Source organism: Hyalella azteca, unplaced genomic scaffold, assembly GCF_000764305.2.
Source record: "Hyalella azteca isolate HAZT.00-mixed unplaced genomic scaffold, Hazt_2.0.2 contig12009, whole genome shotgun sequence".
NCBI classification, from domain to species: Eukaryota; Metazoa; Arthropoda; class Malacostraca; order Amphipoda; family Hyalellidae; genus Hyalella; species Hyalella azteca.
Window position 1 is genome coordinate 5951 of NW_025941981.1, and position 14812 is coordinate 20762.

Here is a 14812-nt window from a genome sequence, read left to right on the forward strand (position 1 = left end):
GCGGACTGCCAGTTAGCGAAACTAAATTTAGCGGAAGCCAATTGGTCCGCTGATGGTTGGAAAAGCTAATCCGATAAGGATAAAGTTAGCTTCGCTTATTAGCGGTTAGCGGATTAGCGGAACTGTGCGGATTAGCGGATCCACTGAGTTTCAATTGATTTACCGACTGAAAATATACAAAGATTCAAATATTTTCTTATATGTTGAGATAATATTTAAATTTGTCGGTGTCATCATTAAAGACTAAGCCATATCTGGTCTACCGCCGATTCCAAACCCCGACGATTTCTTTCATACATCTTGGTCTCAAACCCGCAAGTTTCTGCTATTAATTATCTAAGTGAATTTAATCTCGACCACCTCATCGTTATATCATATATTAAATCATGCCTAGTAATTTATACATAAGAAACAGCAATCATATCTCATCTTTAATTAATATGTTAATGCCCTTTTGGCCTTTTGGGCTCATAATTCTTTATGATAGGAAATGTTAAACGGTGCAAGTATCGCGCTAAAGAAATTATATATTAAATTTTATGAAGAGAATCTAAAACAAGTCCCAAATAATCGGACTTAATTAATAATAATTGATCATCAAGAGGGAGAGATTTTATATAAATTTCAACAATCCAATGTATATACGTGCCAAAAACTTGAAATTTAATAGACTATTTTTAAATTAACTTGGTATTAAATTAATTTCTTTAATTGTTTTCGCGGTGACATTCGCCAAAAATATTAAGTTTTCCATGGTCTATTCTATAGATTGATATCTGAATAAGATTTTTTTATTTAATCGGCTTCAATTATAATAATGAATCATCAAAACGGGGAGAATTTATTTAAATTTCAATCATCTAATAAATATACGAGCCACAAACATAGAACCTAATGAAAACGGGGCTTTTAAATTTAAATAATTCATTTTATATACTTGTTATTGGATTTCTTTCTTTAATTGTTTTCGAGGACTTTCGCCAAAAATATTAAGTGTTTTATAGTCAACGGTAGAGAAAACACATATCTAATGTTTAATTATCTATAACTAAGAAAATGCTATTTTCCCAAGTAAAAAATGTAGGTGACCAGAAATATACTTTTATAAAACTACATTGGGGGTCCACTGCTCAATAAAATTATGAAATGTAATAATAATAATGGAATGATTTTGTATGGATATCAAGCATGTCTAAATGCGTTGAAAAAAATATTGTAGACTTATTCTCAAACAAACATTTTTTTAATCATACCGTAAAATCAGTAATATTATGCTAAAACATTATTTTATATCGAGCCTTAGGGCATGAATTGAAATTTTATGCACAATATTTACAAAACGGCAAGTTATAATTTTATCAATTTAATTACTAATTTATTAATAATTTACTCTTAATTATTACATATACCTAATAGAATATAAAGTCTTTGGTCTGGCGCTGCTCGATGTGTCCCTTTCTCGTGTACTCAGGATCACTACTTAAATGTAAAAATATATATTACAATTATGCAACTAGACACTTGATATTTGCAAGCAGAAATACTCGTAACAAATACCATAGGAATAAATATGCCGAACCTACATCTCATGAAAAAAAAAATGTTAAGCCGGTATTTGTGTTCTCTTTGCAATGCATGTACAAAGGTTTCCCTCTGACATTATTTTGGTGGCAGGAATGTGAAGCTTAATAAGTCGTTGACTAATCGATACCATGTAAAATTCATGTGGCTGATTAAATGCTCAGTTCCTTCCTATTTAGTACATACGTTTAAAAATGTCAAGATTTCTGGGGATTCATTAAAGAAAGTGGCATAATTACTCGAAAAAGTGTCATAAATAGATTAAGTTTTGTTCACACATAGATCAATGAATTATTTAAATTCGCCGAAATGAATTGTTTCTTAATTCCTTTGTACATCACGAAGTCATTTGTTTCTAAATTCGTGTGCCGATCGCAGCATGTTTGTAAACTGATCTTGCCGTTAGGGAACATATAACAGAATGCGCTGGAAAACACATCACTATATACATATTAGCATCATTAATCATGAGCAAACAATCGGAGTTGTTGAGTTGTGGTTAATGGTTCTGACAATCGACGATGAGCCGCAATTACCATCATTGCTCGCTGAGGAAACCACGCTAGTCTTGCCTGAAACGGAGGTTTGTGGTCTAGATACGCAAACTGTAACTGTGACATCACTCTCAACAGGTCGACTAAAATCTTTGCTAGAATCCATTTCAATTCCGTTAAGAACTTTCCGGGTGCTGAAACCTTGTTTTCGTTCAGTAAAGTTTGGTCTGAGATTGAAATTAGTTGTGGAAAAGCCTTGTCGAATGTGCATCGCCATAGGACCTTTATATTGTTTGGGTGGGATTTGTTTGAACGATATTTTAGGACTTCGCTGTACCCTTTGAACTTGAATATCGGGCCCCATTGCAGTCGCTGTTTCACCATCGACGAGGGAAAAAATTCTGTGTTGTGGATCTTTTGGGCTATGATTGCGGTTGTTGTACGTGGTTTTGCAAACGAGTGAGTGCACCCTTTGGGCGACGGAGGGAGGAACGGAGCGAGGAGGTCTTCTGAGGCTATGGGTGCTCAGAGGACCGCTGTACAGAGAAGCCACTTGGTGGTCTCTTCGGTGAACCTGGAAGAAGAAATGGAAATATTGTGAGGACGGTTCACTATGATACGTCATATTATTACCGGAAGACATCTACCTTTTCATTGTAGAGAGCTAGGTTAATTATTAAGGATCAATAATGTGTTTTATCTTGATGTATGGTGTATAGGAAAAGGATATATTTTAATTAGGATGTAAAAGTTGTAAGATTATTTTAGAGAGAATCGTAGCTTTACTGATGGGTGTCGTGCGAACGGATTCATTCGGATTTTAGAGAGCGGAAAATTAGGAGCCCTCTCTTCGGCCTGTTTATGTCTTGTTCCAGATTGTCTCCGCGAACTTTGTAACCTTGCCCAATTTTATATCTGTGTTGTGGTGTTGGATTTCAAGTATATCTTGACCAGAAACGACTTATTCATGACAACAGTACATGCAAACCTGGTGGTCTCCCAACACCATTACTCAACCAATCTGTGTTTTAATCCACTAGTTTTCAGTAAAATTTGACTTAATTAAATTATTTTCTCTTTCATTTTTGGTTCAGAGTAATCTTATCCAAACTAATGACAGTTACATTCAGATCAGTTCCGTCATTTAGTAACTAGCAGCAATTGGCATTCTGTGTGTAAGCAGGCCTGGCATTGCAAATCTTGGTTAGTCTGCTCTTTTATATTAGACCCATATTTTCTATACATCCTTTTACTTATTTTTATTGCATTTCTTATAATTATTGCATAACTGTTACCTCTTTTGCTCATTAATCTAATTACTTCTGTTAATGGTTTTTTACTTATTTCTGCGTTATAATTTATTCATGATTATCTTGATGGTTCAAATAATTGTCTAAAAAATTATGAAAAACTGTGAACAGAAACGCAAAAAAATACATGTCACAAATGTTATACCGTTAAAATTATGTATCTAATTCTCTCAATAAATGTATGTTAACAAGCCTTATGGTGTTTGGCGAGATGGTCAGAGCGGGAGAAGCGCTTGTCACACACGTCGCAGCGGTAGGGCTTGACACCGGAGTGGCTCCTCTGATGTCGTGACAGCTCATCTGATCGCGAGAATTTCCACGCACAGCCTTCCCAAGTGCACGCAAACGGCTTCTCTCCGGTGTGCCGCCGAACATGAGCCTGTTGATGTTCATATGAATTAAATATAAACCATAAATGACGTAAATAAATCATTTATTTTTTTGACAAAACTCGCAATACGTATTGGCTAAGGAAACTGCATTCGACAAATAGTGCAGGTAAATGAAGAATTTAGTTTAAACTATCGTATTGAGCTTTTCCCTTTGAAATATACTCTGACCTTCAAATGAGAGGATTTGGCGTAAACTTTGCCGCAGTTTTGGTAGGAGCATTTATAAGATCTCTCATCATCCTTGAGATCGATTCTTGGCGCTTTTTCAATGGATACCACAACATTTTGGAAGACAGAGGGAGGCTTTGAGACGAAGTGCATGCCTCTGTGGATGTCTCTAGGAGGAAAGGGAATGGGCAAATTGGACGGGAAGTGCGTTGGGTATGGAGGTAATGGCGTAGAAGTATACCGTTGCATGTTTTGATGTCCTTGTAAGTGCATACATGGGTGAGGCATATGAGGTAAATCCACGCTGGTGCTGTATTCTTCTATTTTGTTCGTGTAGTCGTGTCCAGAGAGGAAAACGCTAAACGGGATTCGGGAATTAGGTTCAGGATTTCTGTTTAAGTGGACATGGTCACTCATGTACACTTTGGGCAAAGCAGGGATGACATTAGGCGATGAAATCTCAGAAGGCTTGAAACAACCGGAATTTACACTAGAAGCTGCATAATTTTTTTGATCGTAGTTTGCATAATCTAAGGGTTGTTGCTCCGGAGAATATGTCACGTCTTCCCCAAATATAGAGAGATCCATTTCAACGTCGAGTAGAGGCAGCTCTGATGAGGGTGGAAGCAGATCGGGAAACTGAAACGGAGGTGGAGAATTGAATTCAGTTTTTGAACTGACGTGTACTGAGGGCTGGAAAGCAGCTGTAAACGCCGAGGCAAGGGTCGGAGAAATAGGCTGTGGGGATTCTGGAGAGGTCGTTGTTGTTGGTGCGAATTGAAGCTTCAACGCATCTGATGAGGTAGAATCCGAAGAAGTGGACCAGGCGTCAGGCGACGACGCTGCAGAACTTACACTGTCCTGACACGTTGCGCCTGGAAAATAAGCAAAAAAATATCTATTAGTATTTATGCGTGTTGTAAGATAGGTTTACAAGCACCGAAAACAGTTCCACAAATCACTCCTCTACGATCAATTTTCATCGATAAAAGTAGCAGGAAAGCATATTTTATTCAGGGAAAAACAAAAATGGACAAATTTTAATTTATTTAGTTGGCACTCTGAAAGACTCACTCATAATGAGGAAATCCCTGGAAATACTCGAAGTAATTTCAGTATTTAAACTTTCTCCCGTTGGTATTCCGTCTATTTTTGAACTAACATTCATTTGCTGATAAATTGAATCCATTGGCGGATCAATTGAAGAGTCGTTATTATATGATTTGCTTTGTAATAATCCAGTAATCTGTACACTGTCGGTTGAGTCTTCTTGGCTAGCTAAATTCATGTCCGTTATTTGTTGAACTTGAAACCAATCTCCTTCATCTGCGAAGGATCCCGAAGTCAATTTCTCTTCTATGTTGAAATTGTCTGTCAGCGAGGAGGGTGAGAATAACTCGCTCAAGTCAAGACTATTGGAAGAGCCCGAGTTAGGTGAAGATGGAGGCGAGATGAGGCTACAGAATGCACTGATGTCTTGTAACTCGTCAAACTGGCTCGCTTCGAAGTTCATGTTGTTGGTAAGAACCGAGCTCGGCGGTGACATATCAAGCTCTGAGCTTCGCATTTCACTGAAGATTTCCTCCGAAATTATATCAGATTCTATCTGCTTGGATGTTGGTTCTTCAGGCATGACATTCGTCACCGCTTCACTTGGTTCTGTCACCGCACCAACCTTAGTTTCTTGTTTTTCATAACTTTCATCGTCTGAAATTTTTTTGTGGGCCCAAGGTTCGTTTTTGTCTTCAGGCGCGGGAAACTGAGGTTCTAATGGCATCAAGCCAGTCCATATTCCCTCTAGCTGCGGCAACAGAGCGTCCATTGTAAATTACTTGAAAATTCGCTTATCAGTAAAAAATTTTTCGACTGTACTTCGTTTCGATAAGCACAATAAATCTTTTATTTATAATATAATTGTCTGAAAAATAAAGAAGAGATCTACTGAAATCTTGCTAGAGGAATTGAAAAGCTGCATTGCTCAAAAATATTTAAAATTTCTTTGGAAACATCGATGGGATTATTTCGCGAGATTTTGTTAAAATACAAAAAAAAACAATAATTAATTATTAAAAAATACACTATTGAGCATGCAAATATTCATTGAGAAATGTTGTCGATACATTTATAGACCGTCTCAAAGTCTCTACTTTCGGGGTTTCCTTGCCCTGTTCATCACCAGCCCAGCTCTGCCAAGAACTTCGGTCAGCTGATGCTGCCGAAGAACTGAGTGCAGCGCGGGTGACCACGTACTGAAAAACATTCGTATTTACGAGATGAGTTAGCCAATCCTTCCACTGCATCAATTTCCAACAGTGTTGTCTATGTTTATTGTTTCAAGCCCGTAGCCGTATAATTGATCTAATTATGGGTAATTTTATCCAGCAGAAAAATAACTTCGATACCCAAATAACCAACACATTTTAATCTCTTCTACCACTTGAAGTCTCTAATCGCATTGTGCAGATAAAATCATGTCTGTCGCTAACAAATCGCATGTAGTAAAGTCACAAAGAGATTATCTGCAGCGAATGATCAAATATCAATGATTATTGCGGTGCATCAACGGCCTTTGTTGCTGTTGTGCGCTATCTGCCTGTGATGAAGAAACCATGCCGCCGCGGTGAAAAACCCATTTAGTTTTTTTTTTTAAACTGTGATCGTCATTTAGAACGAATTTTATCTACACTCTCATGTATCAGAACAAATTTTCCTTCCTGCTAAAGAATGTTCTTGCTCTTAAAAAATATTCCTGGCATGAAAAATTTTCCTAGCCCGCAAGCAATTTCCAAACTAATAAAAAATATTCCTAGCTCGCAACAAATTTTCCTACTTGACAATTTTTCTCCTAACTCGAAGTTCAAATATATCCTGTCCCTCACAGTACCATGCCGTTGTATAAATTTTGTCTAGATTAAATTTGCTTTGCTCATTGCTCAATTTTTGGAAGCCGTTATAATGGTGTTATTGAGTCGAGCATTCTGTACCTGCACCATTATTTCGAGCGTCACATCAATGAGGAAATCTAATGATCACTTATATTTAGCGCATTAATTGACGCTAGAGAATGATAAGTATTTCATGGTAAGTTTTTAAAGTAAAAGCTTGTGTAATTGCTAATTTTGTAATCGCGTATTTAATTTATAATCATCAGCAAAATTTGGCCATTATTGAACAATGGATCAATAATAGGCAAAATCTTGGTGCTTTCGGTAATTAAAATTGGTCAGTAAATTCAATATCGTGATCCTTAATTAGTCTTATTTCAGTTACTTTTTCAATTAATAATAATTTTTGAACTTTCGAGTTATGAATTTTTATCATTATTGCTAAAACTGACAACCTACATGATTATTGATAATTCTCTTTGTATTTTTGTAAATAAAAGCACAAAAATGTTGGAATGCTAAGAATGACTAAGGTCTGTAAATGGCTGCAGGTGAAGCTACATAATCTTAAAAATATCGATATCGCTTGCTTACAAATTGGATATGTCAATAAACTGCTTTATAATTTGAATTTATACGAAAATTACTCTTCAGTGCTTATAAGAAATGGAAAAAGAATTACAAACTATACATATCAAAATATCAGTAGATTCGTGAGATATCAAACAGATAAATCGTATACCCATATGCACATATTCCTGATTCAATATAGATATATAAATAACAGTATAATATATAATTTCGATGCTGGATACGATGGCTTGTGCATAGTAGCTGATAAGCGTGCGAGATAAGGTCATTGGTCACGCGCTCAACCGTGTGCTCTATTGTGACATTTATTCTGTGTGATAATTAAGGAAACTTTTATTGTGTTTTGGTTATTGTTTATTGTTATTAATGGTTTTCACCATAAATGAAACTGCTTATCATGAATATCATTCAATTAAGTATAACTACAAACTATTAAATTTAAATTATGATTATATTTACTACTCGCTATTTTTTTATAAATGTTTGTTAATATTGTAAAAAATTGGGATTTAAAAAATTGATAGGATTGTGTTACAGCACTTGTATTGAAGCAATATTTGGTGTTAAAAGCCTATAGCAAATTTATGTGTTATAGCATATAACCGAAACTGCCATGACCTAACCTAACATTCGAATTGGTGAAAAAAAAGGAACAAAGAGCTAGTGAATATTTCAAGAGTTTAGTGTAATTTAATTTATATAAGATCAACTTTTTTATATATAGAAATTGGAGGTGAGTACAGACTGCGATGAAGCAGAATTTTTGTGGGAAATTAACATCGTGCATATAGAATAAAATAAAAATATAAAGAAAAATTAAAATTATTCAAATGTGATTAACAAATTTGAATAATGAAATTGTGTAAGTTCCAAACGACGTTAAGGTTGGACGCAGAGGCCAGTTCCGGTGCAGTGGAGACTGATTAGAACGCTTCTCCTGACGAGCGTTATCGCTGCTAGTACGAACTGTACGAACGTTGTGCTTGCTGTACTAATCAATGCTATTAGTGTGATTAATAGGACTAATATTTGCTATCTGTACGAACGTTGTGCTTGCTGTACTAATCAATGCTATTAGTGTGTTTAATAAGACTAATCTCTGCGATCTGTACGAACGTAGTGCTTGCTATACTAATCAATACTGTTAGAGTGATTAATAACAGCAATCTCAGCGATTTGTACGAACTGTACGATCGTAGTGCTTGCTGTACTAATCAATAGTATTAGCGTGATTAATAACACTAATATCTGCGATCTGCACGAACTGTACAAACATGGTGCTTGCTGTACTAATCAATCCTATTAGTGTGATTAATAGGACTAATTTTTGCCAGTACGAACTGTACGAACGTAGTGCTTGATGTACTAATCAATACTATTAGTGTGATTAATAACACTAATCTCAACTAAATGTACGAACTGTACGAACGTGGTACTTGCTGTATTAATCAATACTATTAGTATGATTAATAACACTAATCTCTGCTATCTGTACGAACTGTACAAACGTAGTGCTTGCTGTACTAATCAATACTATTAGTGTGATCAATAGGACTTATCGCTGACAGTACGAGCTGTACGAACGTAGTGCTTGCTGTACTAATCAAGACTATTAGTGTCATTAATAAGACTAATCTGTACGAACTGTACGAACGTAGTGCTTGCTGTACAAATCAAGACTATTAGTGTGATTAATAAGACTAATCTGTACGAACTGTACGAACGTAGTGCTTGCTGTACTAATCAAGACTATTAGTGTGATTAATAAGACTAATCTGTACGAACTGTACGAACGTATTACTTACTATACTAATAACTTTTATTAGTGTGATTAATGACACTAATCTGTAGGAACTGTACGAACTAAGTGCTTTTTGCACCATTCATGAATATTCGTGCTATTCGTGCCGCTACTCAGTATGAACTGAATGAACCAAGTTCTTACCGAACTAATCAGCTTTATTCGTGCGATTAGTGACAAAATTTTTTTTCCATTAATTACCTCGAATATTAGGTCAAAACAAATTAATTCGTGCAAGCATTGACACTTTTACAACTTAACTACTCAATGTAAGTCCTAGTATTACTGTCACTAGTGAGTCGCTAAAAAGAGAAAATCAGGTAATTATAAAATAAGAAAGAATTTTTCCATTAGGTATTAGTTGAAGTTGTAACGAGAATCTTAATTCATTAAGAGTAGTATATGTATAAAAAATTATTTTTAAATGATATAATCATATATTAATATTAAAAATTATAAATAAAAATAAAAGAATTTATTATTGTTTAAAACAATATTGACCCATTGCAGGACGGTTTCGGTAGATGCAACAGTCAGTGAACGAATGCTTCAATTAATACTAATATTACTAATCATGCAATTTTTAAGTATACATATAAATTATCAAAATTATAAACTATACCTATAAATAATCAAAATTACAAATTATACATATAAATTATCAAGATTATGAATTATAATTGTGAATAATAGAAATTACAAATCATTATTATAAATTATAAATATTAGACATATATATAAATAAAACGATATAATTTCATCATCAAAATTCAATAATAAAATTTTTCATACGGGGAATAAAGTATTGCTGTCTGAAGAAGATAATGTTGCCAGATATATAGCAGCCGATACATTGTACTTAACTACTAACTACTCCTACTATACCTACTTTTACTTTAGTACTTGTATCTCCTTCTACTACTGTACAAGTATTATTCCGGTAGTACAATAACTGCGCATTACAAGTTATTAAATAAATTCAAAGAATAACTGTGACGTCATCGAGGCTATAGCCGCCTAATTTGACCAGCATTATTAAATAAGGGTGATATTGTGCACGTAAATTCGGTAAAGACGGAAATGGAGTCGTCATAGGTGACTATTAATACTAATAAAAATAAACTAGTAATAGCTTCCGAGTTTTGCGATCATCATGACAAAAACAGGCAAAATGTATTGGCACCGCAGTGAGAATTGAAATTATATCATCATCATATTCACACATTGGCACCATAAAGTTAAAAGTTAAATACAATGAGCACCGCGGTAAAAAACATCACGTTCCCACATTGGTACTACAGTTGTAAAGGATTAAGGGCCCCAACACATTGATGAGTACAATGAGCATGCACGGTGCAGAGCACCACGTTTATCACGTTCCCACATTGGCACCACAAAAGGAAATACAATGAGCACCGCGGTGAAGAACCTCATGTCCCCCACATTGGTACCACAATTGTAAGGGATTAAGGGCCCAAGCACATTGACGAGTACAATGAGCATCACGGTGCGGAGCACCACGTTTATCACGTTCCCACATTGGCACCACAATGAGAAGTACAATTCATGGAGTGGCATTGGCCGGACTGGCGTGCGGTTGCTCTGGTTTCGCTGTACGCGTGGCGCCTAGCCAATCACGTTAGCCCCCGCAATGGACCAATCAGAAGCAGGTTAAAAGCAAATTGGAATTTCCAGAACATTATACGTTTGGTTTTATAATAAATTTCATATTACACACCAGAATAAATATATCATTGAAAAGTCAATATTAATATCAGTTTTAATGCCATTTTTACTGTTTAAATTTATATTTAACTTTAAAATATATTTTAAAAGATACTGCATAAAACACAAAAGTCATCGTACGGAAATCCCATTTTTATAAACAGGTAAAAAATAACTCACATCTGTACGTATACCATTATGATTAAAGATGGCAACGACAATAAAATGAAATGAAATCACTATAGGTATCCAAATCCTGCGCAAAAAAAAAACTTTTATTTCAGAACAAAACACTAAGTTATACATGGCATTTTAAGCATTTTAAACCCAAATATTAATAGTTCTTGACAGGACTTCATGCCTTGGAAAGTTAACATCGTATCCATGATAGCACAGATACAATTCCAATGAAACGACTTTTGATCTGTAGAGGTGCAGAAGAGGTATATTGTATCCTGGTGGTGAGCGCGCTAATAATTATTCATAATATGCAATTGAGAAAATAGGGTGATGAGATGATGGATAAAATTTTGGTGACAATAGTGATGAATCTACGCGAAAGGCAATGGGTGAAGAAAGCCAGGGGCGGGTGTAAAAGGTGTGGTGTAGTGAGTTTAATTTCGGGTAGTTAATGTATAAAGTGTGATGAAAATTAAACTACATCAATTATTAGCGCATTTTCTCATATATGGAAAAAAGGCGCTATTGCGCTCGTCATGTCCGTCCGTCTGTGGCTTCACGTCACGGACGGACAAGAAAATGCGCTTTCTGTCACTCACTTCAGTGAGTACTGATCTAAATTATTTATTAGTTCTCAAAGTATGATGATCCTAGGTGGGTATAGGGAGTATGATGCATGTAATTATTTATTAGTACTTGAAGTATGATGACACTAGGTGGGTATAGGGAGTGTGATGCATGTAATTATTTATTAGTACTTGAAGTATGATGACACTAGGTGGGTATAGGGAGTATGATGCATGTAATTATTTATTAGTACTTGAAGTATGATGACACTAGGTGGGTATAGGGAGTATGATGCATGCAATTATTTATTAGTACTTGAAGTATGATGATCCGATGTGGGTATAGGGAGTATGATGCATGTAATTGAAGAGGGTGTGTGTGGCGACAGTGGTGACGCTGGTCCATCTAATTGGTAGGCTACCTGAGGGCAGGCGTTCCCTCGGCGCTCGTTTAGGCGTCACGAGGGCGCTTCTGAGGATACTTACGCGGCCCCCCGAGGACATCGGCGCACGCGCCCTCACAACTGCCCACTGACAGGCGCTAGGCGCATAATATTGAGCAGACACTTTCTTGTGAGGCGTGCGTATCTTGATCTAACCCTCGGTGGTAATATTATTTTATTCTCCTTATTGATACGCCGCTTATTAATTTAACCCACGAAGCACAAAGTAATATTAAACATACGCCTTGTTGTAAAGCATGAGTGTATTAAGTTAATCCACAGAGTGTCTCAAATTGATTTATAGTTAATTGTTATAAGTAATATAGAGCGGGATATTTTTTGCGGTACCGTTTGTTAATTAAACTTTTCTTGAACTATGAACGAAATTAGCATATAAAACAAGATAGATTTTATTCACAATAACGAATATTTCACGATAAAACTCGCTCGTAAAAAATCTCATATTATTGCATGATAATACACAATAAACCGTTAATGTTGACCGCGATTTCCTTAACAAAGCGTTAATTAGGCAAAATGTATAGTGCAGACTTAACCCTCAGAGTTTATATTCATCATCTCATTAGTCTCTGTCGTGACTGTCGTTGACGTCTCGAGACGCCGAATAAATTATTTAATAGGGAGCAGCTTTGAGACACCATGTTAATCATGCCCTGAATCATGTAAATCATGTCCTGAATTATGTTTATCAAGTCCTTAGCTATGTCTACTGCACCTGATACCATGTGTACAAGCTTGTACCTTTGATTAATGGCTAATAGAGCAAGTGATGTAGCATCATATGATCACCATACAACTTAACCGACTAATGGCCACGCTTATTTACTTTTAGTTCCATCAATCGGGTGAGTTTATTACTGCCTTCAAAATCTTCATAATAATTTAATTAAAGGAATTACTTGGTGGATGTCGCTAATGAAGATCATGCTGTGAGGCTTGTAACTGCTAAAACACACACATCATCTGGATGGTCTAGTGATAGATCAATAACTGGGCCACCCAGATCATTGTGTTACTACCCAGACACTTAGATCACGGGATGATCTAATGATTGATCAATGACATAAAGTGATAGATCAACAACTGGGCCACCTAGATCATTGTGTTACTACCCAGACACTTAGATCACGGGATGATCTAATGATTGATCAATTACATAAAGTGATAGATCAACAACTGGGCCACCCAGATCATTGTGTTACTACCCAGACACTTAGATCACGGGATGATCTAATGATTGATCAATTACATAAAGTGATAGATCAACAACTGGGCCACCCAGATCATTGTGTTACTACCCAGACACTTAGATCACGGGATGATCTAATGATTGATCAATTACATAAAGTGATAGATCAACAACTGGGCCACCCAGATCATTGTGTTACTACCCAGACACTTAGATCACGGGATGATCTAATGATTGATCAATTACATAAAGTGATAGATCAACAACTGGGCCACCCAGATCATTGTGTTACTACCCAGACACTTAGATCACGGGATGATCTAATGATTGATCAATTACATAAAGTGATAGATCAACAACTGGGCCACCCAGATCATTGTGTTACTACCCAGACACTTAGATCACGGGATGATCTAATGATTGATCAATTACATAAAGTGATAGATCAACAACTGGGCCACCCAGATCATTGTGTTACTACCCAGACACTTAGATCACGGGATGATCTAATGATTGATCAATTACATAAAGTGATAGATCAACAACTGGGCCACCCAGATCATTGTGTTACTACCCAGACACTTAGATCACGGGATGATCTAATGATTGATCAATTACATAAAGTGATAGATCAACAACTGGGCCACCCAGATCATTGTGTTACTACCCAGACACTTAGATCACGGGATGATCTAATGATTGATCAATTACATAAAGTGATAGATCAACAACTGGGCCACCCAGATCATTGTGTTACTACCCAGACACTTAGATCACGGGATGATCTAATGATTGATCAATTACATAAAGTGATAGATCAACAACTGGGCCACCCAGATCATTGTGTTACTACCCAGACACTTAGATCACGGGATGATCTAATGATTGATCAATTACATAAAGTGATAGATCAACAACTGGGCCACCCAGATCATTGTGTTACTACCCAGACACTTAGATCACGGGATGATCTAATGATTGATCAATTACATAAAGTGATAGATCAACAACTGGGCCACCCAGATCATTGTGTTACTACCCAGACACTTAGATCACGGGATGATCTAATGATTGATCAATTACATAAAGTGATAGATCAACAACTGGGCCACCNGTTGCTGCTGCTGTTTGTAATGCTGTTGCTGCTGCTGTTTGTAATGCTGTTGCTGCTGCTGTTTGTAATGCTGTTGCTGCTGCTGTTTGTGATGCTGCTGCTGTTTGTAATGCCGTTGCTGCTGCTGTTTGTAATGCTGTTGCTGCTGCTGTTTGTGATGCTGCCGCTGTTGGTAATGCCGTTGCTGCTGCTGTTCGTAATGCTGTTGCTGCCGCTGTTTCTAACGCTGTTGCTGCTGCTGTTTCTAACGCTGTTGCTGCTGCTGTTCGTAATGCTGTTGCTGCTGCTGTTCGTAATGCTGTTGCTGCTGCTGTTCGTAATGCTGTTGCTGCTGCTGTTTGTAATGTTGTTG

General features: G+C 36.3%; 1 protein-coding gene across 1 annotated transcript; it reads right to left on the minus strand.

The window, feature by feature from the left end:
* Positions 1-1391: 1391 nt before the first annotated feature.
* On the minus strand, positions 1392-6110 carry LOC108675673 (zinc finger protein 281). The gene is made up of 4 exons (XM_018163701.2): positions 5020-6110; positions 3946-4820; positions 3579-3764; positions 1392-2649 (listed from the first exon to the last, which is right to left on the minus strand). The coding sequence occupies exons 1-4, from the start codon at positions 5765-5767 to the stop codon at positions 2047-2049; spliced, it is 2412 nt and encodes an 803-aa protein (XP_018019190.2). The 5' UTR covers positions 5768-6110; the 3' UTR covers positions 1392-2046.
* Positions 6111-14812: the final 8702 nt, after the last annotated feature.

Coding starts and splice junctions, on each gene's coding strand:
- LOC108675673 (XM_018163701.2), bottom strand. CDS start 5,767: ATGGACGCTCTGTTGCCGCAGCTAGAGGGAATATGGACTGGCTTGATG. Junction 3,765..3,945: donor CCAAATCCTCTCATTTGAAG/GTCAGAGTATAT, acceptor GAACATCAACAG/GCTCATGTTCGGCGGCACAC. Junction 2,650..3,578: donor ATCTCGCCAAACACCATAAG/GCTTGTTAACAT, acceptor TTCTTCTTCCAG/GTTCACCGAAGAGACCACCA.